The 26,719-nt window shown below is 40.9% G+C and overlaps 2 protein-coding genes across 2 annotated transcripts; one reads left to right on the top strand and one right to left on the bottom strand.

Moving 5' to 3' along the window:
* Window positions 1-10,267: 10,267 nt before the first annotated feature.
* Window positions 10,268-11,167, top strand: LOC141628467 (uncharacterized). The gene is made up of 2 exons (XM_074441608.1): window positions 10,268-10,413; window positions 10,570-11,167. The coding sequence occupies exons 1-2, from the start codon at window positions 10,268-10,270 to the stop codon at window positions 11,165-11,167; spliced, it is 744 nt and encodes a 247-aa protein (XP_074297709.1).
* Window positions 11,168-12,498: 1,331 nt separating this feature from the next.
* On the bottom strand, window positions 12,499-13,326 carry LOC141626583 (histone H2A-like). The gene is made up of 2 exons (XM_074440304.1): window positions 13,043-13,326; window positions 12,499-12,951 (listed from the first exon to the last, which is right to left on the bottom strand). The coding sequence occupies exons 1-2, from the start codon at window positions 13,253-13,255 to the stop codon at window positions 12,709-12,711; spliced, it is 456 nt and encodes a 151-aa protein (XP_074296405.1). The 5' UTR covers window positions 13,256-13,326; the 3' UTR covers window positions 12,499-12,708.
* Between the last annotated feature and the right edge of the window lie 13,393 nt (window positions 13,327-26,719).

The raw sequence follows: 26,719 nt of genomic DNA, 5'->3' as shown, positions 1-26,719 counted from the left end.
TACTAGCAATAATCATCACATAAGCACATTTGGATCATCGATCTTAAAATTGGATCATTTGAAGTACTGGGTCATCGACCCGAAAATTGAATTTGAAAATTTTGAATAATTGGGCCGTCGACCCGAAGTTTATATTTGACATCACATGGTATGTTGGGCCATCGACCCTTCAAAAATTGAATTTGAAATTTTGGAATAATTGGGCCATCGACCCGCAAAGATTCTACTACTTGGATCATCTATCCACGATTCGCGAAAAGTTTTTGAAATTTTGAAATTTTGAAATTTTTGAAATCGAACCTTGATGGGTGAGCATGAAACACGACTCAGACACTCTGTATGACCCGTAAATAACGTGGGCGTAGCCCGCTACCGTAAAACAAAAAAGGAAAATAAAACCCTAAGTGTGCACGGGTTTTAATTCAATTATGGACTTGTTGGGGGTAGAAATCTAAATTGGCCATTCTGGCGCCAAAAGATGGCAAATGGGAATCACAAGGTCGTCGAACTTGGGACGAAGATTTCGTATGGCATGGGCGTGCTCCCGAGGGCACATGGGGATCAAGATCACTTGGCATTGACAACGTGGATTAAAATCACAGAGCAACAACGTTGGCTTCGCCCGACACTAAACACAGACTGATCTTATGAAAGCACTTAGACATCACACATCACTCTTGTTGGGACTATCCTGTCACTCTTCTCCTCGCCTCCTTTCTTTTCAGCGGGTTTTCATCATTTCTTGCCACCGCCTTCTTTCTTTTCAGCGGGCTTTTACTATTTTTCTTCCACGCCTTCTTTCTTTTCAGCGGGTTTTTCATATTTTCTGTTCCCAACACAAACCCACATCTATGTGACTCAGCATCTTTGCCTAAACCATTAGATAAAGCTCATTCCGAGACTTGATACTATTCATCCGAACCTATATCCTTATCCTAGCCTACATCGAGTGCTAAGACCGATCAAACAAAGGTGGCTTCATTTGTACTTGGTTAAGACCCGTAAGAAACCGACAAGATGACAACTTGGTTGATAAGTGGATTGAATCCCTTATACTGAAGGACTGCCTATGTATTCGCGTGGAGCGAAATCAAATCCGACGTAGTTCGATCAAGGTGCATAAACTTGGCATTTTAATTGTGTGTACACACTCGAAGGTTTCACCTAAGGTATCATGTCATATCCCATTCTAGCCTGTAAAGTACCGTTAAATCCCATGTTTGGGGTTAGGTGTAAAAGGCTTGGATCTTTTGGGATGTGGAGCTTGGTAATAACAAGTTGGAATGGTTAACCATCATTCTGAAGGTTTGTTTTGTGGTGCTAAGGCCAAGGGCTATGGCTGCTGATGTGGTTGGAATGGGTGTCTCGGGTTTGATGAACCACGAGTGCAAATGGGTTGAAAAATGATGTGGGTTCAAATTTCCATGTCTGGACCCTAAAGGCTAGGTATAACAACACAAGGAATGATTCTCAAAATTCCCGACTATCCCCTCAGAATGTCTCGGGAAGGACTTAGGGGTAAAGAGGTTACTACTTAAGCTTTTGGGCTTCGCCCATTGAACTTCAACTATGGGTACTTGACTTGACTTCTGGCTTCCGTAACTTCGACATTCAACCAAAAACCTTTTGCAATAACTTCAACATCTTCTTTTTTTTTTCTTTTTTTTCTTTTTCTTTCATCACTTTTCTTTTTCTTCTTTCTTTTTTTCGTCTCTTTTTTCTTTTTCTTCCTGAAAATGATCTTCCACCCATACTGCTTGTTACCGTTGAATTCACACTGAAAACTGGGCTTCGCCAACTAAATTGGGTTAGAATTAACAATTCCTTCTTAGAACGGGTTGATATCTTCTCTCTTCGAGATGGGATGATTTTGTTGGGGATGAGCTTGCCTTCCATCATCGATAAGGAAACCAGGAGCTAGTCCGGGTTCATCATAGAATCATCTAAAGGCTTGTGATAAGCACTGGTTCTGATGGAGGTTTTCTACCGCCAGACATGGAATAGGTAAAGGAATCAAACACGGGATCCTAGTGTACCTTACATTATGAAACAGGACATATTTCTACCCCAGGGATCTCTTTGAGTGTGTTGTGCATTTTATCATGCTTTCAGAATGATTGAGGATTGGAAACAAGACATATTTGGAAACGAAACTGCAACTTTTTATTGGAATGACAAATGCTTAACAGACTCGAAGGAACGATTCCTAGGACACACCCTAGGACATCGCGGAACAAACGACTCAAATTCAAGAAAAGAAAGTCCTAGACTCGACTTGACTAAGATAAGAAAACAGATCCCGACTCATAATTTTCAAATCTGGTCATGAGTTTTCCCTTGTTCAGCTGTCAGCTTAGATGCTCGGCTCTTGTCCACGATCCCTTTGATGATCGGCCTCCATCCCGAGGTAGTCCTCTGAGGATCTACGCCAGTGACGAAGGTTGGTGAATCGAATTGTCTTTTATTAACTTCTTAATGAGAGGAGTACATTCTAGAGCGAGACTCCCGATTTGAATTTCATTCTTCAGGTTTGGCAAGAATTCATAGCAATCCACAAATATTTTCCCGATAAACACCTCTTTCAAGTGACATGGGCGGATAAGATGGGAATAATCGACATTGTCTTCGACAGAAACAAAGTTAGTGTGATCGCCGAATGGATTGGTGATGTTATTGGGTTTAACAGTTGGGATCGAGAGTGTTCCATTCTCGATCATGTCTTGTATTTCGTGCTTCAGTCGATAGCACCTTTCAGTATCATGTCCTTTCCCTTGATGAAAGGCACAATAGGCATTTGGTTTATACCATTTACCTTGTTGATCAGCGGGAGGGTCCGGAGTTGGACCAATAGGCTTCAGCTTTCCTTGGGCTATGAGCCTTTGGAGAGCGTATGTATAAGTGCACCCGATATCGGTGAATGCCTTAGGTGTTTGGCGCTGCGGCTTCTTCGATTGCCCTTCTAAGAGATTGATGCCTTCATCTAAATGGGTCGTTGCTTGGGCTTTGGTCCTAGACGATGAGGCCCCTTGGTACCCTTTTCGACTTTTTTTCGGCCTCAAGCAATTATGACATCATCTTCTACCTTTATCCCGATTCTTATCAATTCTTTGAAAGAGCAAAAATTCTGGTATTTAAGAGCATTGCGATAAACAGGTCGTAGATTATTTACAAACTTATCTACCATTTCAACTTCGTCGGGCTTCTTAGCTAACTTCACGCTTTCAGCACGCCATCTTGCAAGGAATTCAGTAAAGCCTTCTTTTTCTTTCTGTGTCATAACCTTCAGCGTTCTTATATTGGTTCGAATCTCGACATCTTTGTCAAGATAGTGCTTACAAAACTCCACCGTGATATCTTCGAAAGTAGGGAAGTTCTTAAGGTCCAGATTGTAGAACCACGCCTTCGGGTGTTCATCCAAAGATTGGGCGAAAATTTGGAGAGCATGTCAACAGTACTCCCTTGATTGCTAAGTACCCCTTATAGGCCTTAACATGGTGGATGGATCTTTGTGCCCTTAAACTTTGGGATATCAGTGAGTACCATGTTTGTGGGCAACTTATCCTGAACTGGGGCATAGGTCCTAGCATTTTCGTAGTGGATGTTCTTCCCCTGGGAGAGCTTCAGACGGTCTTCAATGAATTTGAACCGTTTCTCCAGATCAGTCAGAGGTGGGGTAGATGAAGAGGAATCTTCACCGAGCTTAGATTCGATTGCATCCATTCTGGACCTCATGAGGTTCACGGCCTCAGTGAGTTTGTTAACAGCGTCTTCCATTGCTTGAAGTCGGGTTTTTGGCGGCCTTTCTACAAGAAAACCCCGAACTGAGTCAATATTCAAATGTAAGAGCCCCTGCACACTTAAGGACACGACACCAACTTGACTCAAACAAAGACTCGACTTAAGACTGATTAACCAAAAGGTTCGACTCACGGTTGGATTTAGACCTCGATTCATTTCAGACTCGACAAAACGACATGACTCAAGCTGTCATAGCTCGATTTTAAATTGGACTCGGTGTGACTAAACCCGTGATTGGACTAACATAGCCCATAGGTTTGAGTGAAACGCCCTAAATGGCCTAGCTTGGACGTTTCTGTGTACTATCCTAGACCAATTGGTCGACCCACATGACTCGAAGCCCAAGAGGTGAGCTTGGGTGACCCAACAAGGTCGTGTTCTAGACTCTCAGGGGAAAACACGCCTAGCCTAACACGGCCAGGACCCGGACACGACTCGACGCATTTCATGCTTGGTTAAGGTTCGAGAAATATTTTGGATTGAATTTGAAAAAAAAACGAATAATCGATTTGAAAATGAGATTTAAAATGGGCAGCATGCCGGCTATAAAAGCTTATTTTGGGCCGAAAAATCTAGTCCTACTTGGGCAGCATTCCACGTTTTTAAAACCATGCTATTTTGAAAGTAAGTTGTTCACAAGTTCGGTTTTGAAATCGATATGGAAAGTTTGAAAAGACTCGGGAAATTCATTTCGCACATTGTCATTCTCATGTTATAAGAATGTATGCTCCTAGACATCTCTAAGTCTCGGCAAGTCTTCTACAAGAAGGTCTATGCCCTCCATCCTTTTTGGGTCTTATAGAGCAAGGGCCTTTAGGTAGAGTACCTAGAAGAGCATCCCCACCATCAAGAACCACGACGAGGCGGAGTAGAAGCAAGCAATGTGCGAGTTCCTGGCATAGTGGGACGTCGCCCCCCACGCATCACAAAGAAACGCTGGGACGGCCCGGGAAAGTCCTTAAGAGTTTATGCATGAATCGTAGCACTATGAGTAATGTTTTACTTTCCAATACTTTCTTTTCAAGTTTCACCTCGGAGGAAAAGACCCTAGAAACAAAGTGTAACTAGTCCTCTTTTCCCCAGTGGAGTCGCCAAACTGTGGACAAGGCCCTCGGGAACTGCGTCCGCGGGATCCACACTAGGCATAATCGACTCGAGGTTCTTTCGAATCGAATTAAGACAAATTAGAGTCGCCACCAAGTTTTTTGGGAACTTGGAACCGTTCAAGTCAACTTTACACCTTTCATCGAAAAGCATAAAGCCAATCGACTACGAGTGATTAAAGATAAAGACTTGTACCCTATATCACTCGATTTGAATGACTCTCGTAATCCAATGGTATTTAGACGGATCCACAAACCATAGATCTTGAGTAAGGGATAAGGGTACGTGTTAGGAAGCCTATAAGGACACCTAACCCCGCCCGTCAATAACGGCCTCTACTAGGTCAAGTATCGGATTTCAAACAAGGTCATAGCTACTACGATATATGATATGCAAACATCGTTTTCAAAACCCTAACATGTGAAGTTTCTATGTCGATTTAGATGCAACTAAACTAACTTTGTCAAAGTTGTAATTTAGCATGTGGGTTGATTGATCTAATAACATATAAACGAAACAAACAAGGCTTGATGGGAATGGGGGAGCCGTTGGGATCTACCCTATTACAACCCAGGCATTTTATGCCGACACAACGATAAATTAAAGATACAACTCGATCTAAAATACAACGCTATACACAAAACCGTACATGACGCATTACACGGCCATTCGGCCTAGGAAAACATGCACAAAGGGGTGGCCCACGGCTCACATGACTCACGGCCTTGGGTCACTCCTCGTGATGTGTGCTTTCACTTAATCTCATCGAATTAGACATAGGGCTACGCACCAAAGCATGCAATAGCATAAATCGGGCCATGTTGCTTTAAACAACATGCGATTTACTACGCTCTTACATGCATTGGGGCATAACCATCTAACCAAACAAGACTAAGGTTTTTGGAAGAGGTTTTGACTCGATAAAAGAAAGCTAACTTGAAAATTACAACTCGATGAACAAACGATAAATTACAAGCGACAAAACAATAAAGAACAAGCGATGTAAAACAAACGAAACAAGAAAGACCAAAGGACACAGCCAAGCCACGGCCACTCTAGACACGGCTACCCTAGGTCCTAGGTCAGGTTTAACAGTTAGATCAATTGATTGCGAAACAAGTTCGAAAGCGGCCTAGAAAACAAGTTAGAAACGACGTTGATCGATTGAAAAGATGTCTTGCAAATGCGTATTCTACACGGCCTAAAGGGGTCCAATTAGGTCAAGTTTACTAATTAATTTAACTTATCGAGTGTTAATAAGACGGTGCTAATCACGCACTCTTATACTAGCAAGAAATTAGGTGAAAGAGAGAGAGATGCATTCAATTAAGTTACAGAATCGTTAGTTGATTTTAATGCTTGTGTCGATGTACCCTAACGTGTCTAATTAGGTTATTAAATTGATCTAATGTCATCTAAACGAGTTATATGTTAACAATCAGAGGTCGAACTAACATGTGAATGGTCCTAAGGTGGGTCGAATCACACGAAACAAAAGAGGGGTCAAAAGCGAAGAGCGAAGTTAGAATTCGTTTTATTAATGCCCTACCTTGAACACGAGGATATGTAAATGAGACGGGGGTTACGACCGACTGATGTAGCGGTTTCTTTCCCATCTCAAGTCAACGTGGGTGTTCATGGTGGTACTTTAACTCATACTCGGACTAAACTAGTTTCATAGTTAATGACAACAATCGATAAACAAAAACGATAAACAAACAAAAACGAACTATAAGAAAACAAACATAAAAAACGAAATAAAAGGGGGAAAGAGGAGGATTTGATGCACCCTCAACCTACATGTATCGTTGACACCGTCTTGGGTCATAATCGATGGTAGATTTTATCTCGAGAGGCCGTCGTCGACGAAGAAACAAAGCAAACAACACGTTTTTTGCAAATCTGGACAGCAACTTTCAAACTGCGATTTCTCTCTCGTTTCACAGTGAAAATTCGATTTAAAAGATGTTTTGAAAACTAGAAAGAGAGGAGAACATATATCTTAAAACAATCCTTGCTCGTTTTGGGTTATTGGGTACGAAAAACGAGCACAAACAGAACTGGACAGACAGGAAAAGCCGCGAAAACAGAGTGTATAACACTCTGTTTTTCGAGGGAATTCGTGTACTCTCAAGGGCAATTTGGCTCGTAAATCTTTGTCTAATATGTAGATGGATGTTGTGTGGTTAATTTGGAACAAAAACTCGAATTTTAATGGAGGTTTGATGGTTGAACAAACGGTTTCCAAGAGGACACACAAACTGATTCTCAGTTTGTAAGTCGGTTTTGTCGAGGGTTTTTGGGAGGCAATTAGGGTTTGTTTCTGGAGTTTAAAGCTTGTAAGTGAAGGTAGTATGTATGGAGAGCTTAGAGTAATGAATGTATGGTTAAGGGGGGGTATTTATAAGGAGTTAAGGTAGGGTTTTAGAGGGGAGAGGCAGACGGGCTCGGTTTGCACATAGCTGCTGTCCAGCAGCTTTTGTGAGGGTTTGAGAGGCTTTGTGAGGGGTTTTCTTGGTGGTTAAGCTAAGGTAATATGGGTAGGATACTAGGGTATGGGTTAGGGTTAATGGGCACGGGTTTTGGTGGTATTTGGAGCGGGTTTGGGCCGTGGATTTAGCACGCAAAACAGGGGGGCTGTTTTGTGTATGCGGGCTGTTTGGGGGTATTTAGGACGGGATTTGGGCCGTGGTTATGGGGTTCGAACTGGGGTTGGATGGGTAGAGGCTTAGGTTGGTTAGTGTACTCGAGATTCGTGCCAACTCGTAAAGAAAACGGGCTCAAAAACCGAGCTATAATCGAGCTCCAAAACGCGTGTTTAAAACGAGTTCTTTTCGATTTTTGAATCGATTTTTAAAATCAAATAACACATTAAAATAAATGATTTTTTAAATCAAATACATTCATAAAATGATTTTTCAAATCAAATATTTATTTTATTTTCAATAAAATAAATTTGAGAAAATAAATTCAAAATAAAAATAAAACGAATTCACCTTAAAAAAGCTTTAATTTAAATATCATTTAAATTAATAAAATACTCCGTCGACAACGCTCATTCTACATCGTAAAACGAACCCAAATAATGACAATGACAACTAATAAATACATGTGTCCTATCATCATCAGGTGTTTGTCGGGTTCTCTAAAAATTCCAATATCGACGGATACGGGTATCTACAACTATTGAATCTGTGTCTTACGAAATTCTGATGAATGGTGCTCCTATGGATAGAGTTGAGCCTGGCTGTGGGATTAGGCAAGGTGATCCTTTATCCCCTTATATTTTCGCGCTTTGCACGGAAGTCCTATCTCAAATGATTCTCTATGCCCAAGATAGCTATCTCATTAAGGGTATCTGTAACACCCCGGCCCAAACCGGGTCGGGAGCGGTTACTTATGATAGCTCACCAGGCTGTGTACATGGCCCACAGATCAACACGGGTCCTTTATAGTGCATTTTGTCCTCACTCATGCGCATCCCGGAAACCTTCCCAGGAGGTCACCCATCCTAAGACTACTCCCAGTCAAGCACGCTTAACTTTGGAGTTCTTTCACATGGATGACCATAAAAGAAAGTGCACTTTGTTGATATGAGTAGTACTTCCAATCCCTTTAAGTACTAGTCATTTAAGCCTATCACTGAACCTCTTCAATTAACGTGGGGTGTTACAGTCACCCCCACTTGAAGAACGCAACGTCCTCGTTGCGCCTGAGAGCATTACCGCTAACCCAGAATCCTCCCCCGCTAGGTGTGTGATCACAATGGAGCGTATAACCACTGCCTCCAGGAGCGTATAACAACTGCCTCCGATCACCACATGTTCGCAGGGTTGCTCTGATACCACTTGTAATACCCCGGCCCAAACCGGGTCGAGAGCGGTTACTTATGATAGCTCACCAGGCGGTGTACATGGCCCACAGATCAACACGGGTCCTTTATAGCGCATTTTGTCCTCACTCATGCACATCCCGGAAACCTTCCCAGGAGGTCACCCATCCTAAGACTACTCCCAGTCAAGCACGCTTAACTTTGGAGTTCTTTCACATGGATGACCATAAAAGAAAGTGCACTTTGTTGATATGAGTAGTACTTCCAATCCCTTTAAGCACTAGTCATTTAAGCCTATCACTGAACCTCTTCAATTAACGTGGGGTGTTACAGTATCAAAATTTGCAAGCACGGGCCGGAAATCTCCCATTTATTGTTTGCGGATGATTCACTCTTCTTTATCCGTGGTGACTTTGAGAATTTGGATTTTCTTATGAATATTATCGATGAATACTGTGCTGCATCTGGGCAATGTCTTAATAAAGATAAGTCATCCATTCTATTTAGTCTAAATTGCTCACTTATGACGGTCAAGAAGTGTTTGACTGAGTTTAAATTTGCTCCTAAGCGTGATCTTGGCAACTATCTTGGCTTACCTACGAGTATTGGGTCTTCTAAAAGGGATTTATTTAAATTTCTTGTTGACAAGACTAAGCGAAGGCTATCCTCCTGGAATAACATTCTTCTCTCTTCGGCTGGTAAATTGACTCTTATTCGTTCTGTTATGTCTTCACTATCTCTTTTTTCTCTATCGGTATTTCGTATACCGGTAAGTGTAACTTCAAAACTTCAGTCTTTGATGGTGCATTTTTGGTGGAGTCGAACTAGAAATAATAAGTCTATTCATTGGTGTAGTAAAGATTTCCTTAGTAGGCCTGTGGGTGAAGGGGAACTTGGACTTCGTAATATTGGTTGCTTTAACCAAGCTCTTCTTGCCAAATCTGCTTGGAGAATCTTATGTGTTCCAGGAAGCCTTATCAGTAAAGTTATTGGTCCCAAGCTTGGTGTTCAAGATGATATTTTATTCCAGACCCGTTGGAAGGCTCCCCAAGCGTCGTCTTGGGCTCTTAAAAGCCTTGTTTGGGGATCCAATCTTATCTATAATAATATTGCTTGGAATATTGGATCTTCTTCTCGTCTTAATGCTTGGAAGAGCAAATGGATAGAGGGTGATAGTCTTCATGATCTTTGTGGGGAGTTTTGTGATGCTCCTATTGATCCAGCGTTACTGGTTGGTGACCTTCATGATACTCATAGGAGATGGGATCTCTCTTCTCTTGGTTTCGATCCGGGTGAGGGAGTTACAAAGAAAATACTCGCAACTTATATCCCGTGTCAACCCTCGGATGACTCCTTCTATTGGAAATTCTCTAAACATGGTGCATTCACTGTCAAGTCGGGATACTATGTCGCTGCTATGGCCTTAAACAATGGTCCTACCTCGACTGCTGATCTTTAATTGTGGCTTTTTGCAGATCTAAACTCTGGATGTTGCCTATCTCTAACAAACTAAAGGTGTTCTTATGGAAATTTATGGCTAATGCCCTTCCAGTGGGTTCTGAATTCCTTAGACGAAAAATGAATTGGCGCTCCTCCTGTACTCTTTGTGATGGCTCTTCTCCTTGTGTGGAATCTATTTCTCATTTGTTTAGAGATTGTAGCTTTGCAAAGGCTTTATGGTTTGGTTGCCCTTTAGGTCTTAAAATCACGGGAGGAGTAGACATTGATGCTAGAGTTTGGGTCATTAACTAGGTTACTTATTTCCTAAGTGGCCCAGATCCTAACTCCCTCATTTTCCCTCTAATCGCTACCCTATGGAGAATTTGGTGTTGCAGGGATGATATGGTCTTCAAGAATCGTCGCCCCTGGCCTATGAGTGCTCTTCTTTCTATTCAGGGTGACATTCAGTGTATGAAGGAGGTTGTGTGCAGTAAGGATGCTAGCCTCCTGCGAGCGTCCTTGCTGGACTCTTCCCCTGATTTTGGGTTAGCTAAGAGGATTAGAAACTCCTTCTCCCATTGCATTGTTGGTGGACCTGGGTGCGGAAATATTTGTACCGTCAAGTGTGATGCTGCTTGGAGGGATGATAGAAGTGCTGGCATGGGGTGGTGTTTATTGGATGGTAATGGGATCTTAAGGAATACTGCTCACGCTCGCTCGTTTGCCCCTTCTGCCTTGCATGCCGAAGGACATGCAACTATCATGGCGCTAAGATGGGCCTTGGACGAGAGGTACCTTCATGTTAGACTTGTTACGGATTGTCTTAACTTGGTTTTGCAGGCTGCGGGAGCGGAGAAGCCAATTGCATCTATCAGCTGTATTATCCATGATATTAAGTCTATTGCGTCTCATTTTCATTGTTGCTCTCTTAGTTTCTGTCCTAGAGGAGTGAATAGGATAGCTCATAATCTTGCTCAGAGAGTTCTTGTGTAAACTATGCTATTTATTGCTGTAAAAAAAAAAAAAAAAAAAGACATATGGTTGTTGCATTTGTGAACAACTAAAACTACTCTTATTTTATTTAAATTCTATCTAAGTGGTCCTTGTTGATAGATTTTTACAAAAAGATTCTTTGGTACAATTCATGTACTTGCATGTGTTTTACTTGTTGAACAAATCTAGTACTCCACAAATTTTTTATTTACTCAAGTATAAATAGGAGGTAATAGGACACATTAAAATTAACTTTTCAAGATACATAATTTGTGATCATAATTTGTCTTTTCTTTTAAAAAGTTTTTAATTGCAAAAATTGTTTTCTTTTGAAAAGTCGTGTTACTCAAGTCAACAATTGTCAAGTATCGTTTTGGAGAATAGTGGTCATAGATTTATCTCTTATTCGTTCAATTGTGTAAACAATATTTGAGATACTCTTATTATTTTCTTTATAACGAGAGGAAGTCGAGTGTTTAACGATACTCATTATTACAACTATAGTTAGTTGTAAAAGGGTTGATTATTTTGTAATCCGTGGAAATGTACTAAAATAATTAATCAAGAATAGTGGACGTAGGCTTCGGAGTGTGAAGCTGAACCACTTCAAAAATCCGCTGTGCAAGTTTATTTATCTCTTATTTTATTGTTTTTAATATTGTGTGATATTTGTATTACTTGAATTTAATCGATAAATTCAAAGTATAACTATCATACAAATCCATATTTAATTAAAGTCGAAAAAGTGGTAGATACTCAATTCACCCCCCTCTTGAATATTTCATAGGTATCTATAGACTCTTCAAATATTGAAGGTATGATTTTTGGTAAGACTAGCAAATTAATTAAACAACAAATGGAATAACTGAAATTAGCATGATAAACAATCAAGGGATATTCTCTCGCGTACCCCTCAACTTTTTCACTTTCTATGATATACCCCTCTTTTCATGCAAAAAAACTTTGACCGTCAATAATTCTTGGCTACAAGTTCATAATACGATAAACTTTTTTTCCAAATTGACCGTCTTTAAGAGGTCTTTCGTTTGAAAAAAAATTCACCGACATCTCAACTCGTAGTCGGAAATTATGGTCGATCAAAGTTTATTTGTTAAAAAATGTTTGACCAACCATAACTACCGGCTAAGAGTTCAAAAAGCGGTGAATTTTTTTTTCAAATTGAAGGCCTTGACGAAATAATTGGTTTGGAAAAAAAAAATTACCGTTTTCTAAACTCGTAATAGAGAATTATTGTCGGTCACAGTTTTTTTGCAAAAAAACGAGGGGTACACCATAGAAAATGAAAAAGTTCAGGGGTACACGAGAGAATATCCCAACAATCAAAAACCCAAAGATGGTATATTTGACTAATACACTAAAACAACAGTTTCCAGAATCAATCAGCTATTGATCCTAGATTCTTAATTAAACCTCTTCAACGGCCTACTCATACTACTACTACCATTACATACATATACCATTAAACTTAAACAAACACAAATAAAATAAAACCAACTCATATCAACTACTACTGTAAACTCTTAAGCCTTCTCTGGTGACTTAGCAGCCTTGGATGGAGATTTCGGCTTTTTTAGGGCCTTCTCAGCAGTCTTCTTCGGTAACAACACCGGGTTAATATTCGGCAGAACTCCTCCATGTGCAATTGTCACTCCAGCAAGCAACTTTCCGAGCTCATCATCGTTCCTTATGGCAAAAAGCACGTGCCTTGGGATGATCCTGTTCTTCTTGTTGTCACGTGCCGCATTTCCAGCCAATTCCAAAACCTTCAAACCAAAATCACCAAAAATTAAAATACCTCTCACAAAGAATTAAACAAATAATTGAGAAAAAAGAAGGAAATGAAGAATGTTATACCTCAGCAGCAAGGTACTCAAGAACAGCAGCAATGTAAACCGGAGCACCAGAACCAACACGCAGAGCATACCTTCCTTTCTTCAAGTACCTCCCAATACGACCAACAGGAAACTGGAGACCAGCCTTAATTGACCTCAAAACCGCCTTCTTTTTTGGACCGCCACCCTTCCTTCCACCGGCTCCCTTCTTTCCCTTTGCTCCAGTTGAATCCATTTCTCTTAATTGATTTTTTTGTTAAATTGTAATTTGGAAAGTGAAGGTGAAAATTTGAGATTTGGAAATGTGATGGAAGTTTTGAAATGAAATGAAATGTATTTATAGTGAGGTGGTGGGAGTTGAGAAGGACATGGATCGATGACGTGGCGAATTGACGGTTGAGATTAGATTTAATTGACGGGTGAGATTTGGGGTTTTGGAGGGCGATCCGTGTTTGTTGTGATTGACCAATAGGAATGGAGGTTGAAATTTTTGGATTTTGATTTTTGGCGCCATTGTTTTAAGTGTATGGAAATTTCGTGGTTCAATTTGGTGGATTCAAATTTTTAGAGTACAAGAAGTTGAATTCAAAACTTTCGCAAATTTTTAAAGTATGCCAAATGTATTGCGTATCATTGATTATTGATTATCAATCAATCATCAATATCAATATCAATATCTATCTATCTATATTATTAAAGAAAACTTTTTTCGAGCGATTATAGAGACTCTAACATTCGCAAAATTCATTTGAGTGGTATTATGGTATGCAACTTCTACAAATTATCTAGAATGCTTTAAAATAAACTATAGAGATATTCTCTCGTGTACCCCCGAACTTTTTAGTTTTCTATGGTGTACCCCTCTTTTTTCGCAAAAAAAACTTTGACCGACAATAATTCTCTGTTACGAGTTCAGAAAACGGTTATTTTTTTTCAAACCAATTATCTCGTCAAGGCCTCCAATTTGAAAAAAAAATCGCCGCTTTTTGAACTCGTAGCCGGTAGTTATGGTTGGTCAAACATTTTTTAACGAATAAACTTTGACCGACCATAATTCCCTTCTACGAGTTCAGACGTCGGTGAATTTTTTTTCAAACGGAAGACCTCTTAAAGACGGTCAATTTGGAAAAAAAGTTTGTCGTATTCTGAACTTGTAGCCCAGAGTTATTGACAATCAAATTTTTTTTGCATGACAAGAGAGATATATCATAGAAAATGAAAAAGCTGAGGGGTACACGAGAGAATATCCCTAAACTATAAAATATGATAGAATGATTAATACCGTACAACTACTAATTAATCTATTATGCATATGATAGAGTTTGAAAGCAATTTGATTAACCCTTAGCTGTAGCTTCCCAATTTCATTAGAATTAGAAGTGTGATTAAATCAAAACACAATCTTAGTGTATAAATAAACACCATCTTTCACGGTTCTTCAATTCTCCCATAATTGGAGTTTGGTATCTTTAATTTCTTGTTACAACACCTTTTAGCTTTGTTTTTTTAATACTAATTATGTGCTTAGTAGTCAGTGTTCCTTTATTTTGTAGGGATTAAGCCTGGAAATGGATCAACATGCTATTACCATTTTGTATTTTCGGGTGAGTTCCTATGATTTAAACATCAAAATTTTCATCAATTTATTTTATGATTATAAGTGGTAATTTTTGTGATATAATTACAACGCGCAATAACATCGAAACTGAAGTAATTTCGAGCCTAAAAGTTTGCTACATGCCTTCTGATATGTGCCTAATGTATAGTCTTTTTAGCCTATTTCAGCACGTATTTCTATGCATTTTCATACTGTTTTTATGGTATTTTGCCCCGAATTGGCTACTTTGGTTCGTTTTGTCCATTTTGTAGAAATGAACGCGAAAGTAGTGGAATCGTACCCTTTTTTGTCCTTTTTGCATGCATTTAGAGGAGACGGGATTGTTCCAGTGAGATATCGCATTTGGAAGCGTCTGGCACGCATTACGAGGCATTCGGTGGCGGACTTGAGTGAAATGAAGATGAAGCACTCGATCGAGCAGTTTTTCCACTCGATCGAGTGGTTTCTACACCCCAAGATGGTCGATCAAGCACTTTTGTACTCGACCCTTAACTTGCAGAAAGACCATCTACTCGATCGAGTGACTTTCTGGTCGATCGAGTAGATTTGGCTGAGGATTTGGTCGATCGAGTGGTTTTAATCCACTCGATCGAGTGGTTTTGATGGCTATGGGCTTTAATTATCCCGCGTGAGTGTTTATTTCGCTAAACTTATTTTGTTTGCTATTTAAGCACGCTTTACTAGGTTAATGAGGATATCTTTCATCTTATAAACTTTGCTACTGAGAACTTTGTGACGTTACTTTTTCTTCATTCACAGTAACCTTGCTTTGGGATTGTTTTCACTCGGATTTTGTGTTCTTTACGCCGGATTCGCTTGGATTGTAATTCCTCTCTCCTTCTTAATAATAATTAATCATTTGTTTGCTTTTAATTGTTTGTTTACTTCGATTATCCTTCTGCCCTACTTTTCTTTTATGCAATTTATCGTTTATTTCATAATGTTTCTCTTTGAGAACTTAATTCTTTGTTAGTTTAATTAGTAATATGAGTAGCTAAACCCCTTTCATGTTGGGATTAGGAGATCTGCGGTAGAAATGTGACGATGTAGTAAATGAATTAGATGAATTAGTTGTGAGACCCTGTCACTATAGCAATTTAATTGTATTTATTCGACTTAGTTGAGTGCACGCTTCTATGTCACCCTTTAATCTGGCTAAAATTAATCCTAGATCGAAAGATTGGACTAAATAGGCCTGCTATGAACAGTAGACTACCCTAATGAGATGAAAGTTAAGTTAGTGGTAATTTAGGATAGAAAGTGGACCGAAAGAACCTTTCAACATCCGTCTCACATTAGTTAAATCGAATCATTTACATTTGAGTCAAGCTTTGGACTACCGTAGTGAACCGAAATCCCGACATGTCCCTCTCTTCTTGATAGTTTAAACCGATTTTCCTGCTCTTATTGCTCTTACTTTTATTTCTCTTTCCTCTAAATCTCGTAGTTTAGAAATCAATTCAACAAACCCCCAATTGTTACTTTAGGACTAGAATTAGACAGCTGATAATTACTTTACCTCCCTGTGGATTCGATACTCGACTGCCTCTGCTACATTTTAGTTGAGACCGTTAGGTTTTATCTTTGATAGGGTTGCGATAGCCGTGTCAAATTTTGGCCCCGTTGTCGGGGAGGCAATTGTTTAAATTATTAGTTGTTTATTTTTAGTCTTTCTTTTAATTTAAGGGGCGTCCGTTCCTTAAACTATTCTTATATTCTATTTGTAGTTTCTTCTTATGCGCAGGTCACAGGGTGGTGAACTACTACCATTCAATCCTGAGATTGAGAGAACCTTGCGCGCAAAGAGGAGATTATTTCAAGACCAACAGTCAGAGGAAGAGCCTAGTTCTCATTCTAGCTTTTACGAGAACGAGCTTTTCGAGGAGGATCCACCTTGCTCTCCAGTTTCTACTTCATCAGTTGAAACCGTCACTTCTCGGACTTTCCGAAATGGCGAAGAAGCAACCATTACCGATCCTCGAGTACAAACAGTGCGAATCTCTATAAGGGATTTGTACTACCAGGGGCGGCAAGAAAATTCTAACCGAAGCCTTCTTATATCAACTTGGTCGAGAGGAATCAGTTCGGGAGAGCTGCAAATGAAGATGCAGCTAAGCACATGGAGACCTTTATCTATTATTGCTGCTCCATACCCCCACCAACTGGCGTGAAACCAGATCAGATAAAAGAAACCATGTTCATTTTCTCACTCCGTGATGCTGCAAGGGAGTGGTATAGGGATCTGGACCGAGCTGCTCATGGGATAACTGACTTGAATTCACTGGCTTTGGCATTTTACAAAAAGTACTTTTCTGCCTCGAAGACTAATGCCATTAGAGCTCAGATCACGAGCTTTAAACAGGGGCCTGACGAGAACTTTCATGAGGCATGGGTCCGTTTCAAGAAGTTGGTGCGAACCATTCCGCACCATGGTTTCGAAAAGTGGAGTCTATGTAATCAGTTCTATAACGGGCTGTATGACGATCAGAGGGCTATTTTGGATCTTTGCGGCTAGTGGCCGATTTCTTTGAGAATATGGGAGAGACTAAGGGGTGGAAGATCATTGATGACTTAGCCACCCATAAAACTGAGTATGGGAATTCCGGAGGGAATCAAAGGAGGAGTCTTGAATCTCATCGCAGCCGCACTTGAAGCTCTCACTGCAAGATTTGATAAATATGAGTTGGGAGGAGCTTCAAAAGGAGGGATGTATCGGGTAAATCTTTGTTTCGAGACGGTCCTTTCGTCTGTAGAAGATATGGAGCTGAGGGACATGTTTTAGAGAATTGTCCTAGTCCTTTTGAGTCTTGTGCTGCCTTTCAACATTACAGGCAGAACAACACTTATTACAAGCCGAACGTCCACCCCAATTTGAGGTGGAGTAGTCAAAATGTGCTCAATCCTACTGCTCCTCCGAACCAGCAGCAGCCGTATATTCCTCCACATAAGAATCAACAAGGCTATTAGAAGCCTCCGTCTTTCAATCCTCCTAACCATGGTGCATCATCTTCTGGCGCGGTGAGTGAAATTAGTGAGCTTAAGTCCATGATGCAAGCCCTTACAAAGCAGTTTCAGCTGAGTGATCAACAAAGAAACTCAAGTGATCAACAAAAGGACGCGTCCATAAAGGCACTTGAGACTCAAGTTGCCCAACTAGCCGCGAATCAATCCTCGAGAAAGCAGGGCCATTTACCGACTCAAAACGAGAAGAATCCACATGAGACGGTAAATCTGATAGAATTGAGAAGCGGTCTTTCTTATGAGGGACCGAAAGTGTTGAAATCAGACCCGAGGAAGGCTAAAACTGATGGTGAACAGTGTTCTGACAAAGAAAATAAGGTCACGGCAAAGCAAGTGCTCGATCGACTGATTTCAGGTGGTCGATCGAGTAGAACTGAAGGCGAAAGTGCTCGATCGAGTGGTTTTTCCACTCGATCGAGTGAACAGGAAGAGCAGACTGGTCGATCAAGTAGTTATTCTACTCGATCGAGTGAAGCAGAAAGTGGAGCTGGTCGATCGAGTGGGAATTACTCGATCGACTGATTCTGAAGGAGAAAATGCTCGATCGAATGAAGAAATTGGTCGATCGAGTAGTATTGATGACGGGAAGCTTATTCGAGAGCCTGCTAGTGCTCGTTTAAGCGAGATATCACCGGAAAGACCTCGTTCGAGAGGTAAGAAGCGTCCAAAGGATACAGAACTTGCACCGGAAGATACATTGGAAGCGAGAAACAAGGGACTTGAGATACCTATCACGGTTCCCTTCCCGAGGCGGCTGCAGAATACAAAGGCCAATCAACAATTCGGCAAATTTGTCGAACTTTTGAAAAGCTTGGAAGTCACTGTGCCATTCACTGAATTGCTGACAAAGGTACCCTCTTATTTAAAGTTTATGAAAGAAATTTTATCGCGTAAGAGGACTATTAATGATAGTGAGACAGTAGCTTTGACTGAGGTGGGGTCAGCCCTATTTCAAAACAAGTTACCCCCTAAGCAATCAGACCCGGGTAGTTTTTCGATCCCTTGTCATATCGGTATGCATTTGATTGATAACGCGCTATGCGATTTAGGCGCTAGCGTGAGTGTCTTACCGTTGTCTCTAGCTAAGAGATTTGGTTTGACAAAGCTGAGTTGCACCAACATGACTGTCCAGATGGCCGACCGTAGTTTATCACGGCCACTACGTGCAGTAGAAGACGTACTTGTTCAGATCGGGAAGTTCTTTATTCCCGTTGATTTTGTTGTCTTAGACATCCCCGAAGATGCACACACCCCTATCATTTTAGGGAGACCATTTTTGTTTACTGCTCGTGCAGTTATAGACGTCGGGGGGGGAAGACTTTGACTTTCCAGGTAGGGGATGAGGAGCTGATTTTTCATCAGTCCAAGTTTCGGAGAGCTCCCATGCAAGCCCAGCCTTGCAATGCTCTCTCTTCTATTGATCCTATTGTTGACACTCCAGATGCAAATTTGGAGAATTGTGATGCTATTGTTAACCCTCCGCCTCAGACTGAGAGCAAAAAGGAGGAAAGTTCGTCTGTTTTCCTTACTGCAGGTACAGATGAAAGAAATGAAGGAGCTGTCAAGGGACATGGTGTAATTATTATCAATCAAATTGAAGATGATGACGCCAAAGCTGGTGATAAAGGAGCAAGGACGAGGAAAGTTCGCGCTTACGTGGATGTGAACTACTCCCCTCCTACCGTTGCAAGTGATAATTCATGCTCATGGAAGTTGAAGAGGATAGTCAATGTTGCTGAGATGACGTCCTCCAGTCAGGAGCCCACCAAGGGGCTACTGAAATTTGTTGGGAATTAAGCGGGGAAATGCCCCGTGTAACACTTTGTAATAGATAATTTTTGAATTTCTTTTGAATTTGTTTTATTGCGTTTTAATTAGGATAATTAATTTTAGACAGTTTTTAGCGTAGACGTAAGACTATAGACTGTTCTTATGCGTATTTGGTATTTTGGGAAATTTTTGCACGTGTTTTTATGCAGGTTTGGGGAAGCTTTACGCATTCCAAGGAAAAAAAAAGACGAAATTAAAGAGCATTACGCGAGAAAAGAACTCGATCGAGTACTTTTTGTACTCGATCGAGTGAAAATATGGTCGATCGAGCACTCCTGCAGGTCGATCGAGTAAAGCAAAAAGGGAGACTTCACGATCGAGTAGAATTCTACTCGATCGAGCAACTGAAGCAAAAAAGTGCTCGATCGAGTGGTTTAAAACCACTTGATCGAGTGAAATGAACAGGACATAGGGAGTTTTTCGCCTTATACTCTATTGTTTTGTTCTAACTTTCATTTTCCCCTAAATTTTCGTCTAACAAACCCTAAATTGCGATCCAACTCTCCCAAATCCCCAATTTCTTACCCAAATCACCAAATCCGCTTCCTACATTCCATTGTTTGCATATTAATCTTCAAAAGCCCCTTATTTTCCCCTTAATTTGTGTTCATTTTCTCGTTTTTAAGAGGGTTTTCGGGTTTGCGGTTTTAGCTCGAAAAAATCACCTATTATTGCTTGTTTATTTGAAGATTAATTGCATTTGTAGGTCTTTTATCATCAAGTAAGTGTTTCTTCCTTCCTCTTGCATTTTAATTTCGATTAATTCGAATTTTATGAGGTGAAATTGAAAGAGGGGTTCGAAATCCCTGTTTAGTCGATTCTTTTCGACTTGATTGTGTTTGTTGCCCTTATCTTTCCTGCTTGATGATCATAATTCCCAATTCCTCGCTGTTATTTGTATTCTTTTCGAATTTCACATGATTTCTGTGATTGAGTTCAGGACAGTCGAATTTTTATTGTCACTTGATTTCTTTTCAGAAACTTGCCTAGTTAGCATCTTTGTTGAGATTTTGCTGCTGATCGTTAACTGAAATCGCACTCTCGTCGATGCCTAGATATGTTTTCACTGAACCTTTGCACAGAAACTGCGATTAGGGTTGTTTAAGTCGAATTTTTTTTTTGATCGACGATTATATCTTTGCATTGCTTTGATTAACCTCGATTGTTCTCACTTGATCTTTGTTAATTAAGCGCCACTCGTCCCTTATCGCCATTACATCTTTGTAATTCGAATTTGTTTGAGGATTGTTGGGAATTCTATGATGTAGAGTCGAATTTTTCGACTTTTAAGGGATTTATATCTTTGCCACATCTGGTTTTACATCTTTGTTTTAGCCACGGTTAGCGATCGTTTTTCTTATCATACCCCTTGCTTTGATTACGGGATGGAGTCTAGTACTTTACCTTCTACTAGTACCATTTCTAGCCGTCTCGAGTGAGACAGTGGCCCTGCTTTGTTGCCGGTGTCTCCACTTTAGTGACCACTGCAGCCCCTATGTTCCTAGTTTGGTGCGGGGACGGTTTTACTCGGCTAGCTCGGTTTGCTAGCACGATTCGAGGCTACCTCTTCCTCTACGGTCACCACCACATCTAAAATCTTTTGCTAGTTCCTCTTGGCGGTGACCACGGTAGCCACTACCTCGCACCACTCCCTGTTTTTACACTGTGGCGGACTCGCCGTGATCGCCATGTTGCCTTGAGCGACCACAGTTTCCTCACACCGTCGCTTCACGAGCTTCGCCTTGAGTTCCAGAGGCGGGGTCGAGACGATCTCGAGCTACGCCGGCTCTGTTACCTCTACTTCCGCTCCTAGCACTTCTACAGTGCCGCTTCGCTTCTACTTCATCAGCATTGTCCGAGGGGACACCTCCTCGACCCTCACCAGATTATCCCGGTATTATTCGTCAACGCTTTTCACCGTACAAAATTTTATAACCTGCTTAAGTGTGTGCATGTACCTTCCCGATTTCTAGAGGAATCGGCGCTTACGAGACTCGGCATTTACGAGTCGGTTTGTGACTTACTACGGGCCACGGGGATGCCTGGCCTCATCACTATGAGAGGCCGTACCTTTTTAGAGCTGAGCCTCGAGTTTCTCAGCTCTTTTACCTTCTCCCCCGGGACACACGAGACTGACCCCGAGAGCCTTTCAGTGTCCTTCCGGTTGTTTAACCGGACCTTTCCGATGGCACTAGGGGAGTTTGGTAGGTTACTTGACCTTTCCTCTACGGGCTTGGCCGCCCGAGGAAGGTCTACCGTCGGCTTTGGCGGTGTCCGGCCCGGACCACTTTTCAGAGCGAAAGCTCCATCAGGTCCACCTACCCCCTGTCCGTGTTTTCCTTAGACTGATGGGGAGCACTATCTTCGGCCGAAAGGAGCCGAACAACATTACCAACAACGAGCTCTCCATCCTGGGCGGTTACCTGAACGTCGACTGCGAGGGTCCCTTCAACCTCAACATTGCCTACTTGGCCGCCCAGTACCTTTTGAGCCAGGGGAAGAAGGAGGCGGGGACCATTGCCTGCGGTGGCATAGCCACCATTCTTGCCCGTCGCCTTTTCCCCGTTTGGCCTCGTGACTTGCAGTACCTCGCTGGAGAGAGGCTACTGAGTCTGGACGCCATGCTCTCTCAGCATTGGCTCACCCCAGACTACCAGACTTGGAAGATAGACGGCTCCTTGTCTGTTGACTTACCCTGTCAGACTCTCCCCCGTCTTGAGCCCTTGCCTACTGTTGCAAAGGGCCACCGTCTGCCACCACTACCTCTCCTTCACCTTCCACCCAGACCTACTCCTGATGCACCTGCCGCCAAGAAGCGGCGACTTGAGACTGGAGAGGGGTCCACACCTTACGGGAGTACCCAGCCTTCCACGGCTACTCCCGATCCGACCCCTACTCCCACTACTACTACCACTCCTACTCCACCTCCCACCGACCGAGACACTGATCGAGCCAGGTTTCAGGCTACTTTTAGACTACCTCCTCCCTTTGTGGCGCCCGCGGTCTCGGACCAAGGGGGCCCCGTTCTGATTTGTTGCGTGAGATTGAAGAGCGTCGGGCTCGTATGGAGAGGACATGGCTCTTGCCTTACACCCTCTGTCACGAGTACCACTTGCGGCGACACGGACCGATCCGGAGATTTGGCCACACCCTTCCTTCTTAGGTACCCACCGAGGAGTACCGGTTTTTGACGAGGAGGAGGAGGAGGACCCGAGGTGGCGGTGAAAAGAGCTCGCTGCCGAGGAGCGGAGGAGGAGAGAGGAGGAGAGAGACCCGAGTCTGGGGGTGGAGGTTGGCCGTGAGAGCGATGTGACGACGACGAGTAGCTATTGGTCTACTCACTTCCCGGATTTTCGTTTGGTTTTGGGGAAGTTCGTATTTTGTATGTATCTCTTACTCTTTTATTTTGTCTCCTTTATTTTATTGTTTTTATTTTTTGGTTGTATATTCTCGTTCCCCCTGTATATATCTGTTTGGTGTATCTTTGGAGGACAACGAGGGCGTTTGTCCAGATTTTGGTTTGGAGAGGGTATTGCATCCTTTTAGTCTGCATCGCATCTGTTTTTGCATTCACGTTTACTTTTCAGCTTGCATTGTTCTTTATTTTCCATCAAAAATCCAAAAAATTAGAAAATTTCAAAAATTCAAAAATTTCACGTTTATTTTTGCATATAGGTTGAGTCGGAACGGTCGATTTCCGTGATGAAATTGCACTATAACTTGTCATTTTGCTTGAGCCTTGCACTTTTATTGATAGTTATTAGCTTTGTCATACGCATAGTCTACGAGTTTTTGTTCAAATATAGCTGACTGTTTAGACTTGACCTGATAAATTGGCAACCTACTTAAAAATTCTGAGTTTTAGAGCCCATAACTGGTGACATTCATGACCAGTTCATTAGGAATTGAGAGTAGTACTCCTTGCATAGCATGTTCATCTTTTTTGCACATTTATGACATTCAATTTCTCGTCAAATGCACATATTCGGGTTTGTGGTTGGTGTCACATGCAGGGAGGTGCTTGCAAATTTCCCTTTCCTTATATTTTTCACCCATTTAGCTCCACATTAGCCAAATCTGCCTTTTTGACCCATTAGCTACATCCCAAACTAAGCCTGCCTAGTCAAGCTAGTTAGTGTGTTCTTTTGTGGTATGTTTTCCCATTGCAGTTTGGTCCGTATTTCTTGTTTCGGAGTTGGTGTAAGTATTATGGAAGGAGAAAAAGAAAAAAAAAAAGAGTATTGAAAAAAAAAAGAAAAAGACGTGAAAGAAAGGAAATGAAAAAAAAAAAAAAAAAAAGGCTGGAAACGTGAAACATAAGAAAGAAAGAAGAAAAAAATTGTTGTTTCAGTTAGCTATTTCAGACGGTGTTTAAAAAAGGGAAGTTTGTGACCGTCTGACTCCTCCGCTTTATTCCATATTTTTGAGGAGAGTGTGTTTGAGTTTAGTGAGTTGTGTGCCAAATGAAGGGCACTTGTATTCTATTTTTCAGTCAGTTGAGACTTGGATGGTTTCATTATGGTCCTGTTAGGAACTAGCTTGACGCTTTTACCTCCACATTTCCATAACATGTTTTGCTTTTTCTCACCTGAACCTCACTATTCCCAAACTATTTGTAAGCCCTCGTCTGTGACGGACATTATTGGTTGGAGTGTGTGCATTAGTACTTGAATTGTCTTTCATTTTTGTTGCATGCATGCTATGTAGGTCGCAGTTAGGTGAGTGATTGTCTCTTCTCTTCTCTTTTACATATAACATTCACCCTTTGCTTCATGAGAGAAGAGTGACCACGAGAGAGTCCGATTTTGTTGGTCTTGCAAGGTCGATAGGTCAGCTATACTTACGAACGACTTATAACTCGTTTGCATATTGGTTGCTTAGCTTTATCTGTTAGTTTTTGTTGCATTAAATTGGTTCAAGTAGACAAGTTAAGCTAGCTCTGAGTTATCATTTCCGTTCCATTAGTTTAGTTTTGAGTTTACTCGAGGACGAGTAAAGGTTCGGTTTGGGGAGATTTGATACGTGCCTAATGTATAGTCTTTTTAGCCTATTTCAGCACGTATTTCTATGCATTTTCATACTGTTTTTATGGTATTTTGCCCCGAATTGGCTACCTTGGTTCGTTTTATCCATTTTGTAGAAATGAACGCGAAAGTAGTGGAATCGTACCCTTTTTTGTCCTTTTTGCATGCATTTAGAGGAGACGGGATTGTTCAGTGAGATCGCATTTGGAAGCGTCGTGGCACGCATTACGAGGCATTCGGTGGCGGACTTGAGCTGAAATGAAGATGAAGCACTCGATCGAGTGGTTTCTACACCCCAAGATGGTCGATCGAGCACTTTTGTACTCGACCCTTAACTTGCAGAAAGACCATCTACTCGATCGAGTGACTTTCTGGTCGATCGAGTAGATTTGGCTGAGGATTTGGTCGATCGAGTGGTTTTAATCCACTCGATCGAGTGGTTTTGATGGCTATGGGCTTTAATTAGCCCGCGTGAGTGTTTATTTCGCTAAACTTATTTTGTTTTCTATTTAAGCACGCTTTACTAGGTTAATGAGGATATCTTTCATCTTATAAACTTTGTGACGTTACTTTTTCTTCATTCACAGTAACCTTGCTTTGGGATTGTTTTCACTCGGATTTTGTGTTCTTTACGCCGGATTCGCTTGGATTGTAATTCCTTTCTCCTTCTTAATAATAATTAATCATTTGTTTGCTTTTAATTGTTTGTTTACTTCGATTATCCTTTGCCTAATTTTCTTTTATGCAATTTATCGTTTATTTCATAATGTTTCTCTTTGAGAACTTAATTGCTGTTAGTTTAATTAGTAATATGAGTAGCTAAACCTCTTTCATGTTGGGATTAGGGGATCTGCGGTAGAAATGTGACGATGTAGTAAATGAATTAGATGAATTAGTTGTGAGACCCTGTCACCATAGCAATTTAATTGTATTTATTCGACTTAGTTGAGTGCACGCTTCTATGTCACCCTTTAATCTGGCTAAAATTAATCCTAGATCGAAAGATTGGACTAAATAGGCCTGCTATGAACAGTAGACTGCCCTAATGAAATGAAAGTTAAGTTGGTGGTAATTTAGGATAGAAAGTGGACCGAAAGAACCTTTCAACATCCGTCTCACATTAGTTCGTCTGAATCATTTACAACTGAGTCACTGGACTACCGTAGTGAACCGAAATCCCGACATGTCCCTCTCTTCTTGATAGTTTAAACCGATTTTCCTGCTCTTATTGCTCTTACTTTTATTTCTCTTTCCTCTAAATCTCGTAGTTTAGAAATCAATTCAACAAACCCCCCAATTGTTACTTTAAGACTAGAATTAGACAGCTGATAATTACTTTACCTCCCTGTGGATTCGATACTCAACTGCCTCTGCTACATTTTAGTTGAAACCGTTAGGTTTTATCTTTGATAGGGTTGCGATAGCCGTGTCACCTTCGATGCTATGTAAGTAATTGTTTTTTTTATTTACCTGATGAATTTTATCTAAACAATGAAAATATCGTCCGAATTAGTTAAAGCGGGCTCTTTTGAGTTCCCACGCCGTTCTATGTAGAAAGTTTAAACAATTTCCAAAATTAGAGAGGCTATATAAGTTTAATTAAAGTTAAAAACAAAACACTTTCAAATTAAATTATTTACCTTTTGTTTTATTTTTTCAGTTGGATGATCATCGTCTAGGACAGGGTTTATTAACCAAGCTTGGATTTATGACTATGGACATAAGATTTCGACCAATAATGGAGGTCATGATGGCGAACACTGGGCATAAGGAATCAGAAATAATCTTCATCGCCAAAACAAGCGATTACAAGTCATTGCATTAGTTATGACTACATGTATGTAACATTCATTAAGTTTTCGTTATCTGTGTTTACACTAAAACGGGTCAATTAGTAGATAGAGCACGTGGGCATATACGACATATTTATTGTTTTACCCAATGCATTTTGTTTTTGGTTTTTATACTTCTATCCCCGTCTTAAACTTAAGACGGATATACCCATCTTATAAGAAAATTTGTGTTTAGCATTTTAGCACATATACCAACATTAGTCTTAGAATAGCTTCTTTCTATGGGGTACTTCTTGATTAGTACCTAATAACATTATACGGAGTAGTATTTCTTTTTTTTTCCTAGCAATTTGTTAAAACCAACGGGAATTACAATTGAATATCACTGTTATTTTTACACTAGGTCACTTAAA

This window comes from Silene latifolia, chromosome Y, assembly GCF_048544455.1.
Source record: "Silene latifolia isolate original U9 population chromosome Y, ASM4854445v1, whole genome shotgun sequence".
In the NCBI taxonomy this organism is placed as follows: domain Eukaryota; kingdom Viridiplantae; phylum Streptophyta; class Magnoliopsida; order Caryophyllales; family Caryophyllaceae; genus Silene; species Silene latifolia.
The sequence above is the reverse complement of the archived record's forward strand: the minus strand, read 5'-3'. Positions and strand labels throughout refer to the sequence as shown.